General features: G+C 35.9%; 1 protein-coding gene across 1 annotated transcript; it reads right to left on the reverse strand.

Annotated features, from left to right (window-relative positions):
* Positions 1 to 20,556: 20,556 nt before the first annotated feature.
* LOC143350137 (pancreatic lipase-related protein 2-like) lies at positions 20,557 to 22,767 on the reverse strand. The gene is made up of 4 exons (XM_076782001.1): positions 22,704 to 22,767; positions 22,155 to 22,460; positions 21,726 to 21,968; positions 20,557 to 21,083 (listed from the first exon to the last, which is right to left on the reverse strand). The coding sequence occupies exons 1-4, from the start codon at positions 22,750 to 22,752 to the stop codon at positions 20,680 to 20,682; spliced, it is 1,002 nt and encodes a 333-aa protein (XP_076638116.1). The 5' UTR covers positions 22,753 to 22,767; the 3' UTR covers positions 20,557 to 20,679.
* Between the last annotated feature and the right edge of the window lie 3,727 nt (positions 22,768 to 26,494).

Genomic DNA, 26,494 nt, shown 5'->3' on the forward strand with positions numbered 1-26,494 from the left:
TGAACTTTTAAACCGGTTCCCCGACTCGGCACCTTTTCACTGTAAAATATCCGCTAAGTAGCCGCGGCAAGACTGGCCCGATTATAAATGGCCGCCAGCAAATACTAGGGTTTTGTGTCCAGATGCGTCCTGTATACTTAAACGCAACGTCGTCCGCGATACTCGTCGACGAAAGCGAGGCTTTTCGAAAATTAACGAGCTGTCAGGAGAAGTCAGGTTTCCTCTGAAGCCAGTATCCGGCTTCCGCCTTTGACCGTTCGCGATTATCGACGAAGTCGTTTGATCGAACTTTAAGTTCGTTTCACTTTCGGGCGAACAACGTTTCCGTAATTAGCGAAAATAATTCAGCATAGTACGTTAATAAGGCTTTAATTAGGCACCGCTGGTACTTACTTTACCTTTTATGTGACGAGAGTTTGTGTTCGGGGGCCATTTACAAATTACGTAGCTTCAAATTCGTTTGATTTTAACTACCCCTCTTTCTTAACGTTTGTTTGAAATTCCCGCCTAAATACAATCGTTTAAAAAAAAGTAGCCTCTTTTTAAAGTGTTTAGTATTAAACAATTTTTCGATTAACGTTGGGACTTAGTTCGTGGGTTTGTATCTCGAATCTAATCGTAGCTAATTTAGTTCCTCGCGACAGACGCCAGGCCAGTGTTAGTCGTTTCTTTGCACGCAATTCGTGTTTAAAGTTATTCCAGCCAGAGTAAAATATTCATCTTGCTACCAAGAATCGTCGATGAGATCGAAAAGAATAACAGGCCACGGTATAGCGACGAGTTTAAATCTTGGTCGCATTATAGTCGCATTAAAAAAGCGGGGCAGCTGAATATGTCTTCGTTAAATACGCCACTAAAACGCGAAAAGATCGTAAACTGACACGACAGTTTCTACTCGAATGCATGCACGGTTATCTCGCATCAGGCGGTGCGCGCTTCAGTTTATGAGAAGTAGAATCTAAAAAGGACAGTGTGTAGTTTTACTGGAACGATGTAACTGGTAAACGGTATTTGACAGTAGTTACGGAACAATCAGACGCCCCTTGGAAATTATCACCGACGAACGCCGATCGAACAAAGCGGTGTTTTACAACGATAACGTTCATTCATCGAATAAGGAAGCCGTTCTCGATATAATATATTGAATTATTTTATTTAGCGGCCGATAATAAATTTCCACTTAATAACATGTTCGATTATGAGGGAAAGTTATTGGTTGTCGATCGATTCAATTAAAACGCATTATAACAATTGAATTACACTCGACGTTAAATAAATAAATTGTAATTTAAATTTGAATTGAACAAATTGCGCGCTATTAATGCAACGTAATCGTCGATTGACATTTTTGGAGTTTAACATGAAATACAAATGTTGTTTTATTCCTATCGTTTCTCTAACAAGCGTCATATTCATTTAGTTATATTTGTACAGACGAAGACAATTCTACGTTAATAGATTCGGGGATCCGTTGACAAATTTTTTTGAAAATTTATACACGTAATATTCAACTATTTTTACAGTAGAGCATTTGATGTTTAACATGCCAATTTTGCGCGTGATTTCATAAAAGTATTTCTAAGTTCTCCATTTGTTATTGGTCTACTGGTGAATGCAAATATTTATACAAGTATATAAACTACTAAGCAAAATTTGAAATACTTTTTATTCGAAACTCTTACATCCTAACTATAAATTTAAAAGTAGTATTCTTGCGTTAAAGCAAGCGGCTGCTATATTTATGAAGTCGAATCCATTTTAGTGGAAGTTGAAATTACTGTGTTTTCAATTAATGTACATACGAAGTTTTATTTTCAGTATCTTCTATGAACAATCAAATTAAATGAACAAATTTATAAAACAATGCGCACGAAACAAATTGATCGTACATTTTAACCGGAAATTTGCTAGGATCTGCGACGTAATAGTAAACGAACTAATTTCGTAATAATTCGCGTTTCACAGGAACCATCTGTTTTTACGCGCCAAATAACGTTCATGTAGACGGCAGCCATTTCGGTAGTGAGATTTAGAAAAAAAATTCGTCGACGCTGTGGATACCTAAAATTGGTTGAATCAGTCGACCAGCAAACGAATGAATCGGGTCGGACTCCCTGTCCAGTAATCCGACCAGCCGATTTGTTTTTTCCTACAGTCGTAACGCAGAGGTTGCACGCGTTTGTTCACTGAAATTCATTCGAACGTTGCAGGCATACTAAGTACATATACCGTTTTAATTGATGCAACGCCACGAGATTCTAACGCTGAGTTGAATGTAGCAAAACTGGCCAAATGTTTTGCCGTGGCGACAATTCCCGCGAATTTCGTGGACAACACTTTGACCGTTATTTAAGCAGGCCACTGGTGCCACCTATCGTTGAACAGACGTACCGAGCGTCGCGGCGCATGTGCATCGCGCAGAAAAAATGCGGAAGTATAGAAGGTCGGTAACGAGGATTCCTAACGAGATCGATAGCGCGAAGAAGCGTCGGGCGTTCTGCGAAATTCGGGTCCCAAAGCGCGAAGAAAGTACGGAAAAAATCGGAAAAAGTTGAGAAAAAATGAAAAATTGAAAAATATCGTGAAAAATGACAAAAATCCCGCGATCACGAGCGGCACTGTTTTTTAACGAAGATTTTTTCGGACACGCCCGCGGGCTACCTCCTTTCGTGACTGTTTGTTCGGCAGGTTGCAGCCTGTAGGCGTTCGTTCATTGACTACCTACCACTCTCTGTATGTTTGCAACGCTGCACTCTGAAATGGAATGTCGCGATCGCTGATATTATTGCACCCTAAACAAATATCGAGCATATTGTCGGTCACTTTGCTGCACAGAGATTGCAAATAATGTAACTCTATGTGACGGGAAATTAGAATCACTTTGGGTCCACGTAGTTAACAAGAGAATTAAGCCACTTAGTTTTATGAAAAAAAAATATTCGTGTAATATTTCAACGTTTGATAACAGAATGTAGATTTATATTTTAATATGAGACTTCATAATAACTGCTGCCTCGTCATTGTGAAACTTGATGTACAGAATTTGATGACTAGTTAGATTCCTCATTCAACTGCAAGGGGTTAAATACATTCTGACTGATGCTTCGAAAATGTAATTGTTTAAAAAATTCCCACAATAACAATGAACAAAAGACTATTGTTCTATGTATGTATTTTATTCTATACTAGAGTGATGGTTGTCAATATTCTTGGAAAATATTGTCTTTGTTAAAATCATTCCAGTTCAATTTTGTTTTAAATATGTAATATATGTAAAATTATATTTGTTTTTATTATTTACAAATAATTACTGAAACTGATGTAATACGTGTCAAAATCAAAACCTTTTTGTCTAGCAGATTTAAACCATGCTTGTATTTTCAGTTGTTTTACTCATTTGGGTTTTCATGAATTAAGTAGACATTATTATTATTTTTGAGATTCAAGAATTGAATCATTATAAAGAAATTATCATGACTTTGTTCTAAAGATAGATGATTCAATCTATAGTGTAACGTTTTGTGTTATAAATAGTCAATAAAAGACGCAACGTGCATTTCATAAATATACGGTACTCCCTTTATTTTGTGTCTCCTCGACTTACTTTTTATTAAAGTATTGACTTACTTTTTGTTAAAATATTGAATATTAATGACTTTACATTTTTATATGAATTAAATAATTGTTGGACTTGTTTAATTAAGCAGTAACTTTTTCTATGCTTTCAGTTACTTTAATTTTGCATAAAAACACGCCAACTACAAGCTCGAGTAACATAGTAATTATCAGAATTTCAACTAATTAATAGAAAGTTTTATATACGCTCTGTATATCCTTACATATGATAATTCTCATAATTTCAAGAAGCATAAACGACGGATATAGTCTATTCTCTTCGTTGAAATCGATCAGTCATTTGAGATCGTAATAGATAGGTGGTCTAAAGGTTGCTTTATAGCCAACGAAATCACGGAAAATATTACTGACAATCATTAACGATTTTCCACGCTGTTCACCGCGAATAATGGACAGGCTGCTGGCGCGTATCACGTGATACTGGAAATGTGTATGAAAACCCGTTACAATACAATACAATGATCGGTCTATTATCTAAACACCGTGACAAAGAGCCCGTCAACGAAATCAACGACGAAATTTTCCGTCGACTGTTACTAATCCTCAGGTTCGCGTACACACGTTCGAGTGCAAATTGGTCACAAAGAGCATCGTTACTGGCTAGTCTAATATCGATCATTGTCCTCGAGTTAAATGTCTTCTGTGAAAGGAAAACGTTCAAAAACGGTCATGTTTAGCCAGAGTTGGGCATTATTCGCGGATAAAGAATAAAAATTTCAGATTAATTCGTCGGCTTCGTTGGCCTTTACGAGGATTTAAAAAAATTGCATTTCTTATTCCGCAAATAAAATTTGCTCGACTCTGGTTTTTGGTATTCGTGGAAAGAGAACAATATTTTATTGTACTTACAAATGTCGTTGGTGGTAATTGGGAGAATTTTGAGATATTAGTTGTTAATTATCTACTTAATCGAAGCTTCGATCAAAGTCGAGGGTAATTAAATACTGTAGGATCTTGATTAACCGTAGTTCTGATCAATGAATATCTCGGTTGCTTAGAGCCTTCTGTTTCTTAATTAAATGTTAAATGAATAGGAAGTAAGAAAACTGAGAGGAATTTTATATACTAGTATGGCTATCGATAAATAATATAGAAATCATTGAGGTAGGTCACTGCTGAAAAGAAGTCCGAGGACGTTGATCGTTGTAATAATTTCACGAGATAGAATTCCTCATCTTGTTTAAAAAACAGTAGGATTGGTTTTCGTATATTAAAACGTTCAACGAACAAAATAAAAATCGACTACGAAACAAATAATTAATTTCGTTTACTTCACTGGGCGTTCATCGTACGCTCTCATAAAATGGCGACCAGAGCTGCCCTTTCCGGTCATGTACAACATGTATACGCGTAAAATATCATTTTTATACGTCGAGCGTCGAGTTTCGGCCACTTTTTTCCAAATTCCAGCCCCCTGTGCGTCGTCTCGTAAAACTTGAGATATCATCGCGACATTCGCGAAGAAGAAATGGAGAACCGACGGAAACGGAGAAACGCGCGGAAGGGAGATGGGAGGAAAAAATAGCGGTGTAAAGTGCATGCTGTGCGAGTGACCATTGGTCGAGTGCGGAGCAACCGATAGGGTCCAGTCTTTCTCGTTTATCCAATCGATCGAGCTGAAAATTTCCAACCCTTAATTAAGATCGCGAGGGCACTTGAGTTTTCAATTAAACGGGAACTGTCGGTTCTCTGTCTCTCTCCTGCTCCTCCCTCATTCTTCCCTTGTTGTCATCCTTTCTTTCTCTGGCTCTGAAAACTTTCGTTCCTTCGGCACCCTTTGGCGTCTCTTTCGCTCTAAACCCGTAGCGTTCTTTCTCTCCGATTTTGATTCCCCTCCCTCCTCGTTCGAGCCTCTCGACCCGTTCGTCCTCGTTCCAGCGACAATATTAAATGCAATCCACCGCATTTTCAGCCGTCATTCGGAGACTCGTCGTCGAACGATCTCGCGCGTTCTTCGTTTCGCGGCCTCTCGATCGGGTCCCGGTCGCGTCGATATCGAGAAATAATTGTCAGACTCGAGGACTCGCCGCTATCGGTAATATTCTATCGGCGATGGAGCTCTGGCCCGCGACTTTTTCATCAGCTTCTACGAGCAACGGGCCTCGAAAATTGAAATTCCTCCGTGCCACTTTTACCCGTCGCGCGCCACTTCGATCCGTTTACGAATTCTCCAACGACGCCGCGGTCTCTCGTGTCGAAATTCGCTCCGCGCGTTTCCAATCTGCCACCGTGATTGCTGGGAATCCGCGCGATATTCAAGAAATATTGGCCCGACGGGAGGGCGAGGGGGAGCGAGCACACCGCGGCCTGGTTTCGTTTCACGCAATCGCACAGTGGGGCAAAATCCCCAAAACGCGACCAAAACGTGTAATTATCAAATTTTTGAAACAAATCCGATCGCGGCTGATAATGAAATTAGATATTCGGTTTGTCATATTTCTGACAATCATTTATTTAGAATGATCGCTTAAAGCAGTGATCGGATAGTCGTTTGTATTTGATATTCTTCGGTGTACAAATTGTACAAGGGTCGAAATACATTTATTAATTCATGTAATTTGTATACACGTTAATAATAACTTCTCTGAAAAATACGTATATACGTACTATAAATTCACTGTTGTACCATGAATGTTTAAAGAAATTCTAGAATCTAGGTGAGAACGTCTTTCATTCAAAGAAACAAATTTGTAAAAAAACGTGTGATTATGAAATTCTTGAAACAAACCCGATCGCGATTGATAATGAAATTAGATATTCGGTTTGTCATATTTCTGACAATCATTTATTTAGAATGATCGCTTAAAGCAGTGATCGGATAGTCGTTTGTATTTGATATTCTTCGGTGTACAAATTGTACAAGGGACGAAATACATTTATTAATTCATGTAATTTGTATACACGTTAATAATAACTTCTCTGGGAAATACCTATATACTCGAATGTGTACATTTGTAAAAAATGTATGGCATTATAAAGTTCTTTGTTTATATAAAATGTAAATTCACTGTTGTACCATGAATGTTTAAAGAAATTCTAGAATCTAGGTGAGAACGTCTTTCGTTCGAACGAAGAAAAAAGTTTGTTGGTTTACGATGAAATTTGTAATTGCTGAGCAAATATCTCGTTCAGACGGAGTCCCGTGCGAAAAATGGTCTCGTCTGCAAAGGGTTAATACCTTAGGTATCTTCATCGCGGATACACGACAATGGCTGGGCGCGTACAATGTAGTCAATGGTATAAAAAGAAACAATTGTCGAGTGACACTCGACGTCGAGTTACCGTAGCATCCAGTCTCACTCGACACCAATCACAAAAGGTTAAAGCTATCCGCATTATAGAGATGTCTCGCACTTGACAGTGTGTTTACAAGCATCCATATTGAAGCGTTACTATCTCCAGAGAGTACGTGAATATTTAGACCATTCGAATTTTTTCGCTATAAACCTACATTGGATATATTAAGCTTCACTGTATTTTACTAATACTTTAAAAGGGTTTTAGTAAGTACTGATCACAAAATTTTTATCTCTTCACATAAAAGGTTGTCGAAAGAATAATTCTTAGTAGACTGCGGATCTTTATACAAATTCATATTTTTAGTAATAGAATTAATGAAATGTGAGCTTCGTAGAGAATGGTTTCAATCTCTAAATATAATAATTCGTATCTTGCTTTACGTATTTCTTATATTTTCGCATATTAAGTGCATTTTGTAGTTTTTTGAGAATTAAAATTTTTCATAAATTCATAAATATCCGCAGTCTAGTTACTAGAAACGAGAGAAAACAGATTCAATGTTCAAAGGATGACGAAACCATCGTCCAAAGTTTGATTCCCAAAATGGTATTTCAAAAATAGTTAGTTTAAATAGTTTTTGACATACTAGAAGAGAAAAATTTTCAAAAATGTTAAACAGATTTCATATAGATTTTTTGTATAAAAAAATAGGCATGTCAGAGGTCAACAATATTCGATTTTTTGGTCGCAGAAACTTTAGCGATGAACAACACTTAAACATCTTTTATAAAGCAAACAACTAATAATAATGTGATTTTTTAAACATGGTATTCTCATATGTTTTCACGAAAATCCGAAGAATTGACGCGAGTTAAAAAAAAGATGTACAATTTCATTGAATGTATGTTTTCGTAAGAATCTAACGGCACCTCTCGCGCTCGTCAACAGGGGAATACGTTTAACTTGTACCTCTCTCACAAGTACTCGACCGACCACCTATTCCTATATGTAGGGTGTCCAGAGAAATTGGGACCAAACTTATATTAAGTGTTACCGAGGTCAAATAGATAAAAAAAGTTCATATAAACTTATGCCCAAAACTGGTTTATTGAAAAGATACAAGCTTTTAAAGATATTTATGATTTATCGTGGCAGTTATAAGAAATATTCGAAAATTCCTTCTGTAAGAATGCAGATTTCCATTCACCGAATTAGCGATGTTTCAAATATTCCATTCGTATTGGAAGTAGTAGAAAATTTTGAATAGATTCCCAAATTTGATCTTCCGTTTCTATCATAACGTAATTACAATCGCAAAAGTGAAATCTGTTATCTCGCCCACTTTTCCCCACAACTGCAAGCCCCGCCGCAAGAAAACTAAAATTTTACAAACATAGACGCTATCATCACACGTTCCTCTATAGTTTGTTCTTCCAATAAATTCGAGATACAACTCACCTATATTAGAAGGAAAAAATTCAACTACAGGCAACTTAATAGATACCCGTAATCAGGAATTCCGTGATTCGATCTTAGAATTCATTTTAAATTCATTCTTACTCCGCGAGTCGTACGATGGTAAGCAGTGAGATGCAGATTTGGCCCGCGGACCATAGTCCGGGACGCGGACGGGAGAGTGGCGAGTCTTCCCTCGAACGGCATGTTCCCCGGCCAATGGCGTCGCTGAGCCGTACATAAAAAGTGCATAATTTAAAAATCGCGATCGGTGTAACGGCTAGGAGAGGAAAAAAGCGGAGAAAAAAGAGCACGTAGCGTCGCGTTATCAGGTGAACGGCGGTGGGCCGCGATAGCAGCGGCGAAGGTAGCCGAGGGCGAACAGAGGGATGACGGGTAATCGGGAAACTGGAGAGTGGGTGGTATTTTTGGCGAACCGTGGGGCAAGCCCCGGCGGTATCGGGACGGGCTGCGGACGGTAACCCTCGCGCAATGCCAATTTTTGCACACGCACGAGTCTGTCGGAGCGGTCCGCGTGCCATACTGGATCCCACCCACGCACACGCACGCAAACACAACTGTCCGATAATACTGCACGATGACCATGGGACACGGAGCTGATTGGGGTGTGCAGGCTAGCTACGCAGTTTAATTTATGTTGCATCACCAGCCAGTCGTAGCCGCATCAACTCCTATAACGTCGATCGCGTTTCGTTCGCGAATATCACGACGAATTCCGCGTTTGGTCGTCGTCTCCGGCGAGTGCAGCTCCGCGTCTAACGCCCGACGATGTACGGGGGTTGTACCACGTGTGTGTGTGTGCGTGTGTGCGTGAATACGTAGCGACCTGGGCCGGTACGCGAGGCACCACCGGACGCACGTCGAGCCAGTAGGTTCGTAGTCGGCCATATTTGTTAAGCGCGTCTGCGAGACGGATAATCGATCTTGCGGTTGATTTGAATTGTAAGCGGATAGGTGACGTTTATTGGTTTACTGTAACGCCGATCAACGTTTGTCGAATTGTTTCACGGTTACTCCGAGCGGCTTGACTTCCTTGTTAGTACACGATTATAGTAGAGAGACGAGGACAGAGAGGCGAGTCAAGAGGAGAGTCGTGAAGGTAGCAAGGAAACGTTTTCCTTCCTTAGCTGCACTTCCTCGTTGTTCGACTATAATCGTACCCTTAGATCGGAAGCAATCGGGTGCAAACAGCTATAATCGGTCTGAAACCCCAACTTTTCTAAGAGAAGTCGCTTTCCATAAGAAATTTACTTTGCAAACAAAAATATACAAATTGTTAGTATATCCAAGATACTCAAAAGTATCTTGGTATGTTGGATAGCATTTGGAACCAACCGATAATTCACATTTATAGCAATAATAAAACGTTTCAATTTATTTTATATTACTTTTTAACACCAGTAAAGTTCCGAATTATTTCATCCTGACAATTAATTTCTACAATTTGAGAACGTATCATTTGCTTAGTAACTATGTTTATTACCAATGTATCATTTTATCAGGGACAATGTAATGTCCAATTGCAATACATGTTCTGTAGGGTTAACAAGTGATTGATTTATAGCGTTTATCGTCATATGGTTTAGATCAGCGTTTCCCAATATGGTAGTGTCGCTCTGCGCTAGAGTCTTTCAAAGGGGTATTAAGGTGACAACAAGCTCTAAACGAGGAGCGTTTGGGCACAGCATTGGTCAAATCTATATTTTTATTAGTGTTTGTTATTAATTAACTTTGGTAAAATGAACTCATAACGAAGGCATACCACGCCCTATTATGTTCCAAAGTTAGTTAAGAGAAGTAATGTGATTGTTTTATTTACCATTTGGGCCTTAAAGATTTATTTTATTATATCCCTTTAACTAGGCCTCGTATGTAAGTTGTTGAATAACTGAGTTGATAAACTGAGTTTGTAGAACTTACTTTTTTGACTAATGATTTGTTTCTGTCTTGACTGCCTTGACTCATTGCCACTGATCACTGACTATGGAAGTTTGCATTTATGAGAAATTTTAATTTTCAAAAAACAGCAGAATGCACTTAATATGCAAAAATATAAGAAATACTTAAAGGAAGATACGAATTGTTGTATTTAGAGGTTGAGATAACCCTCTATAAAGCTCTCATTTTATTAATTCTATTAATAAAAATATAAATTTGCATAAAGATTTGTAGTCTACTGATCACCAATCATTAAATATTGGCGATTACCAATCAGTGAACTTGGGTTAGTATAAGTACTTCTCTAGTTCTTGGGGCGTTCGTTGCAAAAGTTTAGAATTACGTGCTAAACGTAAATGAAAATTCCTAATCTCAAAACTAGCCTTCCTCTTACATTCGTGTCATAAATTATATTTTCGAAGGCTGCGGATCACGTTTTTGTGTACGCGTCAACCATTTTTCAATCTTTCATTATAAGATTGTCGTAAGAAAACAAATGGCTTAAAATATATTTTATCGCATTCCATATCATTTAAATGATACATGATTAATGATAATACAGAAGTCATTGTTGTACCATGGAGAGTACTGATACCCTTCGAAATAAATTTAAAATATTTCGTCGGAGATTACGCTTGTCGACAACAATCTTATCAAAGAAGCACGTCGTATCGATAGATTCACTTACTCTTTTAAGCGATATTAATAGAAACTATTTCTACCCTTTCAGACGCACGTTTAACGCGAATATTGTTTAAATTTCACTTTTCATTCAGATATTTTCTTCAATATATTTGTTCAATATGTTCATTATACAGGGTGTTCGGCCACCCCTGGGAAAAATTTTAGTGAGGGATTCTAGAGGCCAAAATAAGACGAAAATCAAGAATACCAATTTGTTTATGAAGGCTCCCTTAAAAACTTATTAACAATTAAATTCAAAAATTTCAAATCGTTCTGGAAAAATTATTTTTGGTTGTAGGGGTCAATTACAAGCATTTTTGGTGAATAAACATATCCCTGAAATTCTACCCACTTTCAAGAAAAAATTTCGAGTAGGTGTGCAATTTTTCGGCGGAAAAAAAAATTTCAAATCGTTGTAAAAAAATCATTTTCAGTTACAGGGGTCAATTACAATCATTTTTGGTCATTAGATATACCCCCGAATTCCCACGCATTTTCAAGAAAAAAATTCCTTACCGAAAATCTCATTTCAGGCTAGAAATCGTTCCCCGAAATTTCATGCGAATCTTTAAAACGTCATAACTTCTGAACGGATTGGATGATTTTCATGTTTAAAAAAGCAAACTACGTGTATTTTGATGAAGAATATGTACAAATCGCAAAAATATTCGAAAAGTTGGTCCTTGACTCCGCAAATTGAGAAAAACCCCATAAAAACGGTCCAATTTTCAAACAGTCATAACTTCTACAATAATGAATATATTTCAATGAAACTTTTTTCTGAAGTAGAGCTCATGGGTACCTACAAAAAAGTATTAGACAACTTTTCTGTGGGGCGTCAAACAAAATTACTAAAAATGAAAAACTAATTTTTAAGAAAAATCGACGGGGGGTAGGTGCCTAAATTTTTCGACGAGAAAAAAAAATTTCAAATCGTTCTAAAAAATATATTTTTGGCTGTAGGGGTCAATTACAATCAATTTTGGTGGGAAGTCATATCACCGAAATCCTACTCATTTCCTAGAAAAAAATTCGAGAAGTTATAAAATTTTTCGACAAAATTAAAAAATTTCAAATCGTTCTGGAGAAATTATTTTCGGTTGTGGGGGTCAATTACAATAAGTTTTTATGAATAGACCTACCCCCGAAATCTTACCCACTTTCTAGAAAAAAATTCAGTATGGGCGGAACTTTAAACGTTAATAACTTTTTAACGAAATCTCCATCAACAAATTGGTATTCTTGATTTTCATCTTATTTTGGCCTCTAGAATCTCCCATTAAAATTTTTCCCAGGGTTGGCCGAACACCCTGTATATTCACATCACAGATAAATTAAAATTGGACATTAGATATATTTGATATTCTATATTTACTCATACAAAATACAATCATACAATTTTTGTAATATTTCTCGTGGTCCACGCAGAACTTTCTGCAACACTGGATTCGTAGAATCATCGAACCAAATGACAGTGTTTATCGGAACTCGTGGCTCAACGAGCTCGAACAATTTCTCCATCAAACGAAACTTGGAAGATTCCAGTTCCAGTAAGATTCGTTGCAAGCACCTGCACGACGAACACTGTCGCGTACTAATTAAAACGTATCGACAAACGCTAATTAATAGTCGGTGTTAAATGGGCGGTGTCAACGGCGTGAAATATATTTTCGCGCGTCTACCCCTCCCGAGGCGACGCAGCCTCTCCCAGCGATATCAAATATACTCGCGAGACAAAGCCTTCTGCTTATTGCCACGTAAATGCGGCAAGATCAAACGACTGATAAATAAAGGAGCGTCAAACTCGAGGCATCGGTCAGGCCAACAGCGCGGAAACGGAATCCGGGAACGAGGAGGAAAAGCTAATTAGCGCGGATCGAGGCATCGGCCGCTTGATAAATGGACGGTCAATATTTGAATTAAGGACATCGTTCTACCCTCGTGGCTTTTTATTTTCATTCTTCATACCCCCTCGAGTTCTTTGCGTGCGCGCTGCCGTCTCGACAAACTGGCCGCAAGGAACTTACGCGTGTTTAACCAAATATCTCCACGGTATTTACACGAGCAACCTCGACTCCGAGATAGCCGATGATTAATGGCCCTCCTTCGAGGTTTATTGACGATCTGTCCGCCTGCAAGCTATACCGGATCACTTTTCGAAAATTTGATATCGATGCACGCGCGAAACGGTAGTTGAGAAATTGTTCGACCGATAACGAATTTTAATCGAGACTTATTCTCGATTTTATCATTTTTTAAAATGGAATTTCGTACCAGATACGAATAAATTATTTCCAAATAATATTTTATTCGAGTTGACTTACTCGCGTGAAGTAGGAGATAATTTGGTGAACAAAATCAAAAAAGCATCTAATAGGGGTATTCTTGGAAAGCACCTTCTTAGTTTAACGAAACATGAAAAGTTGAATATGTATAGACAGAATGTATGAAATATGACTGGAATGGATCAAGCAGTTGATAATTTTATTATACAGAGTTGCCACAAATTACATCTCGTATCAGAAAGTTTCTGGCGCTTCAAAATTAATCGAGTTACTCAAAATTAGCGATAATGGCCTCTCGTAATCCATCGGATTTTGTGCAGTTGAGAAGTTGTATATCCAAATTTCGAGCAGCGTTAAATTCTAAACAGTTGCAGTTATTTTTAATGTTCGAAACTTTCGTGCGCCTGCTGTAATTGAAAACAAATATTAAATATTTTTTAATCGCGCATAATGAGTTACTCAGGGAGTCTGCTCTTTCCGAGGCTATTAGAAATATAGTCAAAATTTAATTTTATACATGGTACTCCAATAACATGAAGATAAGAAATACGAACGACTTATTTCTTTGAGATATGTAAATTTATGTATTTTTAATACTCTAACTAACTTAATTCTAGGCAATGTAACAATAACTTAAATTCATGTCGCCAAGTCAAACTGCGCTAATCTGTATTATTAATGTGTGGTTGATGCAACCTTAAAAACAAAACAAAGAAAAAAGGAATATTCAGATATATTCGCTCGTATGATTCTTTTTTTAACAATACTCGATAAAAATATTACCGTATTGAAAACACGTTTGTTTAATTTTTCACAGATATCCAAAACTGGAAACCGATTAATTAGTTTGAATCGAATGGCATTGAAAACTGTTTTGTTTCATCGATCAGATTTACGCATGATAGAAACGGATCAGATACGTTACTTAATTGTATGGTAATGTAATTAATCAATTAGACTTAACGCTTCTGCTGCATCACGATGACTTTGACGTATTACCTTATTTGCAAAGCAGATAAATCCGTGTCGGTCGAACAAAACCGCCTTTATTCCTTCGTTGGAAATTGACTCGGGCGCCTGAGACCATAAGGCATCGTTCAAATACACGGTAACTCTATCCGATAATAGTCAGACGGTCAATTAAGATAGCCGCTCTAAGAACCAATTAAACGTAAGTGGGTGACTAGGCTGGATCGGATTACGTATTTACGATCTGAAATTATGCCTTCTTGTTGCTCGATTTCCCATTACGTGTCACATGATTTCTTTAGATTCTCCCCTTAATGACAAAATTTCATCCGGACACCTGTTTCTTACACATTCGTGAAACCTGAATTTAGGAGACTTTTAATTCTATTAGGAATTGCTCGTAATTGCATTGTTAAACGACCGTTATTACATAATTGCTCGTGGTGATCTCTAAGTGATAGGCACTTGTGGCTAAAATTGCAATTTCTTATGTTGGATATTTTACTATATATAAATCATTTTAACGTAATCAACTTGGAACACAAATCGAATAGGTAAAATACCTCTATATAAAACTTATTAATATAATAGGTTTTTGTGATAGATATTTATGACGAAATTTCTTATGAAGCTGAACCTCAGTTATTGCAAAGAACCTTGCATTTGTAAGATGTTCATTATAAATGTCCATTGTGTTCATAATAAATCTAATTACAATTTTCGCTATATGAGTACCCGGATACCGCGGATATTGGACCTATAAATATATTTGAAGTCCTTGTACTTAAAAACTTCACCATGAATCTGTATTTTAAAAACATGAATTAACACAGAATCGTCCAAAGAACGAAGATTTTACGATATTTAAACGAGAACATCAGGATACCCGATACTGAGTTATTAATATAATACAGTTAAAATCGGCGGTCCCACGAATGAATTTTGACAGAAATTTATCTGCCGCCATTGCGTTAATTGGCAAACGTACGGTTGCGTGAATGATTTTTCCTCAAATTACACTTGTTTACTTCTCGACATTAATTATAACGAAGCATAGGGAAACGTTAATAAAAATACTCGAACGGTTGTTGGCTTCTCGAGTTGAATGATTCCATTATTGCCAGCACATTTCAATTTCCATTCATTCGACCGTCAATAAATTGGTTACGTACTACTTCCGGCGGCAGCATAATTTTATTGGAGGTATTACGCTCGACGCGAACCCGAAATTGTTTTCGATGATCGTTTAAAGGTTTGCGTATTTTCCGGGATCAACGCGACCCCGCACTGTAAATATGACGCGTATCGTCATCAATCGGTGACCTTGGTAATTAATCACCGTGTTAATCGAAACGTTTGCTTAATAAGCACGCCGGGGAAAAACAGGGACGCGATTCATTTAGCAATTATTTTATACGATTTACGCGCGAATTCAGTGAAATGTATCGTGGAACAAGTACACACACGGTTGTGCGGCCAACGAAGTGGCAAATTTTGAAACGATTGGTGGTCTTTAGTAATTTAGGTAATTTCATGACTAATTGGAGGTCAACGAAAGGAACAAAACCGTCGAAAACGATTAATAAACAGAACGATCGGGTCGTTCGCATTATATAGGGAAGATGATCGCGCTTATGCACACATCGGGAAAGACTGAACCGTTCGGAGATGATGCGGTACGCGAGCATCCCTCGAGATGTATGTTGGTTTTTCATCCCTTTGTCGACCCGGTTTCTCACGGTCAGAAGTGGTCACGGAACGAGTTTCCACAAGGGTATAAAAACGAGGAGTGGTTATTAAATATACCTCGAAGGGTGACCAGAGAAAACGTGTCCGTTACCTCTTCGTTAATCGGTCTGTGTTACTCTGTTTCCACACGATTCTGTTGTCGGTCGGTCCTTTTAGCATCGTCGGTTACCGTACACTTTACAACACTGGTCTTAATCATCAATTTAATTACAGTTCCTCGCTTTAATACTCTCACGCTGAATTGTACCACAATTTCGTATAAATAAGGATTATTTAAATATTGTGCTGCTTGTAATTAATCGCAGTTTCTCCAATTTATAAAACGTTAAAGGAACGAAAATATGGAGAATTTTATTTCAATAATTTACAGTACTCAGAAAATAACGATACAATAGTTGCATTCAAATTTTAGTGGCATTATTGTATAAGTTTTGATCCATCAGTGATACAATTGAAATGAAATTTGGGAAATATTAAAAAATAATACTTGTCTCAGTCACGAACTTAATTACAGTTTCTCACATTAATATTCTCAAACTCAACTATCTCTAAATTTCGTATAAGGATTATTTAAATATTGCGCTGCTTGTAACATGATAATATGAGGCATCAATCGCAGTTTGTAGTCCCAATTCTTAATTCATTAAAGCAACGAATAATTGTGGAGAACTTTATTTCAATAATTTACAGTACTCAAAAAATAACGATACAATAGTTGCATTCAAATTTTAGTGGCATTATTGTATAAGTTTTGATCCATCAGTGATACTGGAATGAAATTTGAACCCAGAAATATTAAAAAAAACAATACTTTTTTAACAATACATAATGTGATATATTTTGTGTCTATTTTTCATTTCACAAACTACTCACAGAAATTTTTGGTAACTACCAGCTATGCACTTGTGTTGAATGCCAATCTAACACCGTAAAATTGTTTACAAGACTAAAACTTTGATTTTAAACAATCGTAAACTACATAACTTGATTTATGATTTAATTTGATTTGAGTTTTAATTGTTTTAATTCCTCTGTCAAAAGTTCTCTCACCCATATATGAGTTACGTGGCAGTCAAAGTGTTAACAAGGGAGACAATACTATTCAGAGTAAACATTAGGCGTATTCTTAGTCACATTTATTTTTAAACATTCGATCACTCCGATTTTCACCTAAGCTTCAATAAAGAGCGTTATTTAAAGATTCGAAACATTCGGAAAGCGAAAAAATAATTTTATCATTTCTAAAGTAGATCTTTTAATCTGCCACTTGCAAGAATTTTTCTGAACCTACGCGAACGTGCCGGAAGCGCGAGGGAATTTTCGTTCGTTCTCCTTCCACCGAGAAAAATAAATGGCCTATCGAAAGCCGGCTATCCGGGATAACAATTGTCCCAGTCGCAGACGGGAACGAAGAAAGAAAGAACGGACAATAGTTCCTGGAACAAGCGTAGAGGAAGAGGGGGTTGTATTGGCTGATATATGGAGCCGAGTCGCGTTGATAGATACCAGAAACTATAGAAGTTTAATTTTTTCCTGGTCGACAATTTCGGATTTTAATCTCGTCGGGCCAAATGGATCCGCGCGGCGAACGGTTGACAAGAATTACTGACACCGATGCGCCGAGTTCTTTAGGCCGCGATTTCTACGTTTCTTCTCTGGCGACAATTTCTCGACTGGCAATTTTCACTTGGCAATACGCACGAGTGCAACGCAAATATGGTGAAATTCTGTAAAATGTCTGCAGCGGTGGATGCGTTTTCCGATGACCAGCGTTAAAGAGGGTTCGGAGAGGATCGTTCGTTCTACTAACCGTTGGACGAACGTGTCTGCTGGGTATAATACGAACGCAGTGAACTTGATATTCCGGCAGGTTAATTTAGTTGAGATATACGGAATATTTGTTTTTCCTTAGGCCAAAATTAAAACTTTAACTGGCAATGTGGATTTTTACGTTTCGTCGTGATCGACAGTTCTAAACACCTGGCCAAAGTAATAATCCTAATACTTATAATTGATAAATATATTGTATACAATGTGTACGATTTCAATCTGTAAATGCAAATAACTTGTAAATTATCTGATGTATAAAACATAGTTGAGACAAAAATTCAAATTTGTTTTCTTTAATAGAATCGTATAATTTTGAATACACGTTAATAGATAAAAATATTAGCTATTTCATTTAGAAGATATTTTGTGTCATTCATTTTTTATGTTTGAAGTTGATTCAGAAAAATTGATAAACGTTGAAAGATAAATCGTAAGACGGTAGGTCTTCATCGCCTGAAAAATCGAGTAATATCAATTTCATTTGAGTGATATGTATGTAATTTGAAAACGTTAAACGGGCAGTTGCCAAATTACTTACTAAAACTAATCACGTGCGGGCATTAATAGTCACAGTAAAGGGTTTAGATTACCAATGGTCCAGTTAGCCACGAGTCGATCAATTGAAAAACCAGTTGCCGGTGATAGACAGTTTAGGACAGAAAACAGTATTAATTGTTTCCTGGTAAAACGACCAGTCGGAAATTGAACAGGTGGCTGATCGATAAGCAATTTTATTCAATCGGGATGCATTACTTCGTATTTAGCATTGTGTCTTTGTTTTTTCGAAAAATATTATTGGCCAGGTATTAACGATCACGCTTTATTTTAAGAGTAATCACATTTACTATCGTTACTTCTGGCAGAATACGATGAACTAGGTAACAATTGCATGTAATTATATTTAAATATTTAACTACATTCTTGTCTCGACATAAGCGAAAACAAATTGTTTATAAAATTAAATTTAATTAATAGCGGTTATGAAATTAAAATAATTTAATAATGATACATGAAAAAGGAAAAGTAGAGATAAAGGTTAAATTAAATAATTGAGTTTCTAGAAAGTACAGAACTAGAGTTAAAATGTTCGTTTCGAATTGAGATTAATTTTATAAATAATGTGTTTTTGCTCGTATTAAGACTAAAGGAAGTCGTTAAATTATACTATACCACAAACTTCGAAATATTTAGGTGTGTAATGCGTATTTAAAATAAGAAGCGACGAGTCGAATCATAGCGGATAATGATCACTGGATTATCGATATAGATATTTCGATAGAATTTGTATTTTTATCTTGAGTCGAATTTTTCTCTTATCTTACGTTTAATTACGCTGAATGGAATTTATGGCAAGAATTATTTTCAAAGATAACAACGTAATATATTACGTATGTTCGCGATAACTTGAATATCAATGAATAATATTATCAAAGATTTACTCAATGCATTATTTTTGATCAACTATTTCGTATTCATTGTAAAGTTATAAGTAGCAGAATTATGTCGTATGTCTTACGTATGAGAGAATACTATAATTTTTATTTTTTATATCCAAGGAAAGACTATTGAGAAGAACATACATCACGTAATCATTTTCTCATTGTATAATACATAAAATATATAATATAACAGGTAGTAAGTGATCGAATTTTACAAAGCATTTGATAATTAATTGTTCAAGGATTTTATTTACAAGATTTCTAACCAATGGTTAAAGTTTCTTACGATATAGTAATAACTGTTTAAATTCACGATCGTCCACTTCGTCTAAATAGTAGTTTTATTTGTAAAAGTTTGGAAGCTAAAATACCAATCGAGTCTGTTTCGATTATAGAAAATATTACGTAGAAACGTTTGAACGAGATGCATTGAACGTTGGAGCACTTTAATATTCTAATTCCATTCATCACACAGAATTCTCTTCCATTTGTATAATTTTAACTTCCGTCGAACTTGTAGTAGACACCTTCAGGTGAGTGTTTGCTTTTATGTCAAAGTTCAGAAGTTGTAAATTGGAGTCCCGATGTAGGGAAGACAAGTGTATTCCTGTTTGGGACATTCAATGTGGAGTTGCCTCAGGTGAAGATATTCCAGTTTGGGACCCTCTTTGATCACAGGTGTTATAGTACTATTCAGACTCAAGTTTTAACTAGTTTTTACATTATTTCAAACCTCAGTCGAACGAATGCAGCGCACAATATGCGCAAAATTTGCTAAAAAAATTAATTTTGTGTAATGAAACTTAAATAATATCATGAACATTTTAAAATTAAAACTTGGAACGTACATTCGTCATATCGTTAAAGCTATTTATTTTAAAGTTATCTAATTGGACGATCGTAAACGTAGATTACTTTCACTTATACTGTGGCAAATATATTTTGCAAAAATTCATGTACAATCTGACGCGGATAATTCAATCTGGAATTCTTTAACATTTTACAATTTGTACTCACCTAGAAAAATGTTTCTTTTTTTAAATATATTCACTTAATATATTCAAAAAATTATTATACAATTATATTATACAATATGTACTCACCTAGAAAAATATTTCTTTTTTTAAATATATTCACTTAATATATTTACTCAACGAAAGGGAGATTATTATACGTGTTTGGGGAATACGTAAAATAAATAAAAAGACACAAAGAAATCTGTCAGGAAGAAAATAATTATAAGGATAAACATTCTAATTACAATACACGTATATTACATCTATAAATCGCATATCACAGAACGCATTTTTCGTTTCGAATACCCAAATCATGGTCTCAATTTTTGTATCCTTAGGCAAGATGTGTACCGGAAGACGTGCTATTACAATATAGAATCTTATCACCAAGTCGTTAAGTCATAGATCGTAGCTATGTTAAGCTCCCAGAGCAAACGGAGACTCGCTAGCAGTGTCTAAGTAGTATACTCCTTTGACGTTGAAATTCGGTGTGGCGCCGCCCATAAGAACATCGGGTTCAGAGTTGCAGTTGCCTTCTGCGAAGTTAGCGTAGTTGTTGCAGCGTTTTGCCCAGAATCCTCTCTCACTGTTAATGGACTCCGCGAAGTAAACGTACGATCGTCCATGCGAACACGAGATATTTACTTCGCAACCCGGTTGCACGGTACCACCGTTCGGATAGAAATCACTGTCGCCGATCGCAGCTTCGAAACCAAGTAAACCACCACACGTGTGAATGATTGTTACGTATCGTCCATCTCCGCGACCAATCCTGGCGTTTGTGCCAGAAGTACGGAACTTCGGAAGAGCAGGATCCAACCCTACAAAAAGATTTTGCTTTTACCTTTCTGCGATAATAATATCTTATCTCCGAGGATCCATGTTCATCGATTACCACTAAAGTTAGGTAAACATTCTAACGTAGTTAAACACGAGATAAATTTTTCACGATTTTCGTTAATTTGCTTGGCTGTTCACAGAATATAAGCACTAGAGTTATATTCAAATATACAAAGGATGAGCTGCAAACTCGTATATCGTTAAAACTATTCTCGTGCACAAGTCCAAATTCTACTCAAAATTACGTTCTTAAAAACATATTTCAATTTCACCGCGAATAATGAGGCTGTCTTTAATATCTTTCATTTTCGTAAACAACAAAATAGTTACTCTTTTCTTCGAGGCTTCTGAATTGTTTGATCGTAGTCTGAGGCATTCAAATCATCATTAATGTTGTTTTTTCATGCAATAATAGGTAAATCGGTATTTTTGAGTAATTCTTGACCGAAGAATCATTGTGTCGTGCAAATTATTTTGTGTAACTTATTTTTTTTCTAACGAACTATATGATTTTTTGAACCCGCGTGTTTGTCTATTGAAATTAGTATTAAATGCTCGGTCCATAATTGAATACGAGCGGAAACAGCGAACGAATCAAGATCAGCGCGACGCTGAGGACTTACCGACAACGTAATTCACTATGCCGTTCGCGTTACGGGCTGATAGTCCGGCAATGTGAGCGCCAAGAGAGTGTCCAATCACGGTTAACGTAGATACATTCATTCCTTGTGTCTCCAGGAAATCGATCATCTTGCTGATATACTGGCCGATCATTGTGACTCGCATTGAGGCCCAAATATATTCGTTTTTCGATATTGGGCTCCAGTCCACCGCGATGACGTTGTAGTCGCCATGTTGAAGGTAAGCTGCAAAAAGCAAGGAATATCGGAGCTAATAGAATTTATCGTATCCAATAGTTTAACTAGAAAGCAGTAAGTTGGGATAACTTTAAAATTAGAAGCTTTAAGTAGAATTTATATATCGTCAAGTTTATGATAAACACGAAGATTCCGATTATGCGTCGAGCTATTAAACAATGTAGAAACACGTACCATCGCGAATCGTAGTGCAAGCTGGGCTCGTGTAAGATCTCGTCCACCCGTGTGTGACGATTACAGTTGGTCTATACGAATTGAAGAAGCTGTTCTCCAAAGTATTAACGTCGTTGACGTTCAATATCTGAGGATCAGTTGGGTTCGATCTCGTGTACAAGTAGAAGGTGATAAGCTTGGGTAATTTCCTTTTAGTTTCCGCCAGAGTTTCTGGCAATTCTAAGTTCAGATTTAATGCGGCAGGACTAACGTCTTCCGACGACTCATCCAACATCGATGATTCGTGGTCTTTGTCCGCCATGGAACCTGTAAACAGTAGGTATTTTCGTGTGGATTAGAATCGATCACAGAACTTAGTATACAATTTAAAGAATGCTGTAAATCGAAGATGACAGCTGTTTAGGAAAATAGAAAAATTTGAAAATATTCAATTGTGCTATGCTTTATAATCTGCCACGATTAAAAATGAAAACTAATTAACATATTATACACCATGAAAGTTTACAAAAAGTGATGGAAGAAGGGAATCGAAATAAGTATTATCTATACCACCCACGCTGCAGAGGAGCAGCAAACCAGTTAGGAAGTGAATCTTCATGCTTCTTGCCTTAACTGTGATATTGACAACTACTCGTATTCGAGGGTTCCTTTATATAGCTGTAGAATAATTGAATCGATCGATAAGTTTCAATCAAAAGGTAACATGAAACTGTTGCTTATTGATGGCAAACAGGTGTTGCATAACAATGAATTTGATGACAATTTAATTACACTAGAATCATTTACTTATATAATAACGAATAACCTTCTTAATTATGATAATAATTTCTTTGAATGTTACAAACTCGCTGTTCACTATTGAAATTTACCGAACATATATTGTACTTTCGAGGTGAAAATTTTGAAGACGTAGTTATGGTTTTGATATATTTTATTTGCTTCTATATAAACAGTTGCTTTTATTGTGCATAATATTGTTTAATTATTCAACATCAGCTTTACGCAAACGTGAAAGGTATTAACAGGATGTGAAAGATACCTTTCACCTATGAAGCAGATGCAATTATAAAGAATAACTAACAATAGAAAGAATCAAAAATAAAAATTTAAAGTGGTACGTAAGCCTGGGTGGGTAAAAAAGCAGGCCCAAAGTTTTTAATTTTGTTCGATTAAACGATTACATTTATAAAGTTGGGAATTTTATTATTTATAAATACATTTTCTAATAATATTATAGTCAGGTTGTTAATTTATTAGAAAATTGTGGTAGCTGACGTATTTACAACAATATTGAATTTAAATAAAAAACAGAAGAAGTGCATTAAAGCGTCAGAGTGAAACTTATCATTCCCAAATCCGGTTTTGAAAATAGTGACGTTTTAGAAAACGACGATCGACCGAATTTAAAATAGAGATTTTTCCGGCAAAAATATACTTTTTTCGTTGGAAGTATATCGTGTTATAAAGTTACGAGGCTTACCCATTTCATCCTACTGGCTCCCGATGTTAACCATACATTGGATCGTCGACCACCCTCCATTTTGTTCCGTGGCTCTCGGTGTTGACCAAGCGCCGGTTCGTCCACAAAACTCTAATAATAAAAATCCTCGGCTTTGCATCTGCTCAGCCTCTGTTCGTAACAAATTGGTGACAGCGGTGGGACCTATTCCTTTTAGTTGTTTGATTGTAATTTTTTAATTTCTGTATCATATATCAGATGATCTCGGTTTTGATCCAACGATATAAATAATTTAACGCTTCCAGTGATTAATTCTGTCATTATTTTAATTCTAATCCTACCGGACTGTGACTTTAGAACGAGTATAAAGTTTGAGCAACTATGTAAGCAAATTTATATAGTAACAATATTTTATGTATTTTATCGAGTAACATTTCTAGATAAAAGTATAACGTTTTTATATTTTTGTGTTCTACGTTTCAGTTTTGTCGATGAAAATGTGAAATATTTGTAAAGGAATTGTACAGATAGAGATAGGGAAATAATAGAATCGGTTAATATAACTTAACGTGTTTTATTACAAAAGCAGTATTTCTTTGTTTGTTTCCCTAACATTTTCATACAGATTCTTTTAGTATAAAATGAGCAGCCACGGTCGTCAATGGGGTTCATTCTGTGTTTAATTTCGGAAGACTAAAATCATGCAAGATTAGATTTCTAGTTCCAGTCAAGTGCTTTTAATACCAGTCCAAATAATTTGAGAAATTTTTCCCTTAATTGTTTGCAAATGTCTGCATTGATATACTTCTGCCGCTCTAAGTATATCGCGTTTATTATGAGACTTAACTATTCCACCCTATCGAATCCCAGAGTTAACCACACTTTGGTTTGTCCATGACAACGATACAAGTAACTCCCGGTATTAACTATACATCGGTTCATCCACGACAACCTATCCTAGTGGCTTCTAGTGTTAGCCATACGTCAGTTCATTGACGATCCTCCATTTTATCCAGTGGTTTCCAGTATTATCCAAACGTTGTACGAATCCTCGATCTCGTATCCATCCAACCGCTTGGAAGAGACATGGTCAAATAATAAATATTAATTATCAGCAGTTAAATGAGTATCACGAGTTGTGGATTGGGTTTCAGTAAAAGTGATACCAAATCATAAGAAATGCAATCGAAGATCATAGCAATGTTATATACTTATATAAATGAAGTCTATATAAAGATATTTTGAATAGGAAAATATAATTTCCATATATTTTGTTTACTAGAATCAGAAATTGACCTTATAAACTATTTTTATATAAGTATCTAACATTCATTGCTTAAACATTTAACGTTTAAAATTCCAATAAAACTCCAGTAAAATTCCAATTCTGAAAGGATGATTGATATTCCATACCGTTATGATAAGAATTAGAATGTCTAGAAGCCCTTAAAATCAAGAGTACGAACTTTCAGCGTCGAACCAAAGTTAAACAAGTATAGTAAATCAATTAATTATATCGTTAAATGGAAATCGGACGGTGACACAACCGTCACCGATTAAATTTATGCTTAATTTATTGATTCGCAGTCGTGCCAAATTAGTTTATCCATTGAATCACTTGATTTAAATTCGTCAATTTCACAATATTTAAAACTATACTAACCGATTAGCACAATCGACTGAGAAAAAAGTTCTTATTTCGATAAAAATTTCGACCAACGAAATATTTCACAATGCATAAATAAATACATAACGGGTTCTACAGATTAAACGTCATGAATAATTCGTTGTGCGCTGATTTTATTCGTTTTCGATTATTATTCAAATAAAATATTTCGCTTCTGTGACTGTATCTTACGTATTGTGGCGCACGTGTCGTTTGACATCGACCTTGGACATTTTCTTATGCTTTGCATGCGCCAGTGTGTGCCAGCTACCACTATTATTCGCATAACAGGAACGTGTTGAGAAAGTAAACTTGTATTACTAAACATCTTCAGTGTTAATATTGAGTGCCTATAACATAATTCCCTATAGTACAAATTCTTGATAGAAGTAGGTTTATGAAGGTTGATTGTTGGTTAAATATTCTTTGCATTTTCTTATAAGTTTTAACACTATCTTTTTTAGAGAAACTTCGTTCATAACGTAATTCATTTTTCATGATGATTCTGCTTGTAAAAAATTATATCTCGAACACTCTGCAATTCAAGAATACTGTACCTTATGCTGCAATTTTTATTTATTTTATCGGTTCCTTAACAGTGTTAAATAAAAAAAGATTTAAACTTCTAGAACAAAGTTTAATTTTAACTAACACAGTTGGGAAACGAAGATCTTAATGAAGAAATATGAACCTGTAAATTAACACAATCAGCTTTCTTACAGTTGAGAATATAAGAATAAAAATATAAAAGTACCTTTTATATTTTGTGCGTAATTAATTGTACTGTCTCAGAAGCGTTTATTGTAATCTCATACAACTGTTTTCTCTCGTTTTCTTTCTTGTTAAAATTAAAGCAACAGGGGTTGGAGAAGTACAAGTATTTGTAATCGGAATCAAAAACTTTTACTTCATTTAATATCGTGTAATTTATACTTACCGTGAAAATGTTTTCGTTTGAAAGATATTTTTCCTGAATCAAAGAGAACAAAGTTCCGTATAAGTTACGGGAAACGAAGGTTCGAAATAGAAAAGTAAGAAATTTATCTAGGAGAAACCCGTTTTATTTTCGAGACTCGTTAAAAATTTGACAAAACTTTGAATAATAATTAAAGTAAGTCCCATTTACAATATATCGAGAATATGCAATGGTCCACAAAACTTGTAATAGGTGAAGAGGGAAGAAGGTACATTCGAAGGATTAACTGCGATAACACA

Source organism: Colletes latitarsis, chromosome 14 (assembly GCF_051014445.1).
Source record: "Colletes latitarsis isolate SP2378_abdomen chromosome 14, iyColLati1, whole genome shotgun sequence".
In the NCBI taxonomy this organism is placed as follows: Eukaryota; Metazoa; Arthropoda; class Insecta; order Hymenoptera; family Colletidae; genus Colletes; species Colletes latitarsis.

Coding starts and splice junctions, on each gene's coding strand:
- LOC143350137 (XM_076782001.1), bottom strand. CDS start 22,752: ATGAAGATTCACTTCCTAACTGGTTTGCTGCTCCTCTGCAGCGTGGGT. Junction 21,969..22,154: donor TTGCACTACGATTCGCGATG/GTACGTGTTTCT, acceptor TGCTTTTTGCAG/CTTACCTTCAACATGGCGAC. Junction 21,084..21,725: donor CATAGTGAATTACGTTGTCG/GTAAGTCCTCAG, acceptor ATCTTTTTGTAG/GGTTGGATCCTGCTCTTCCG.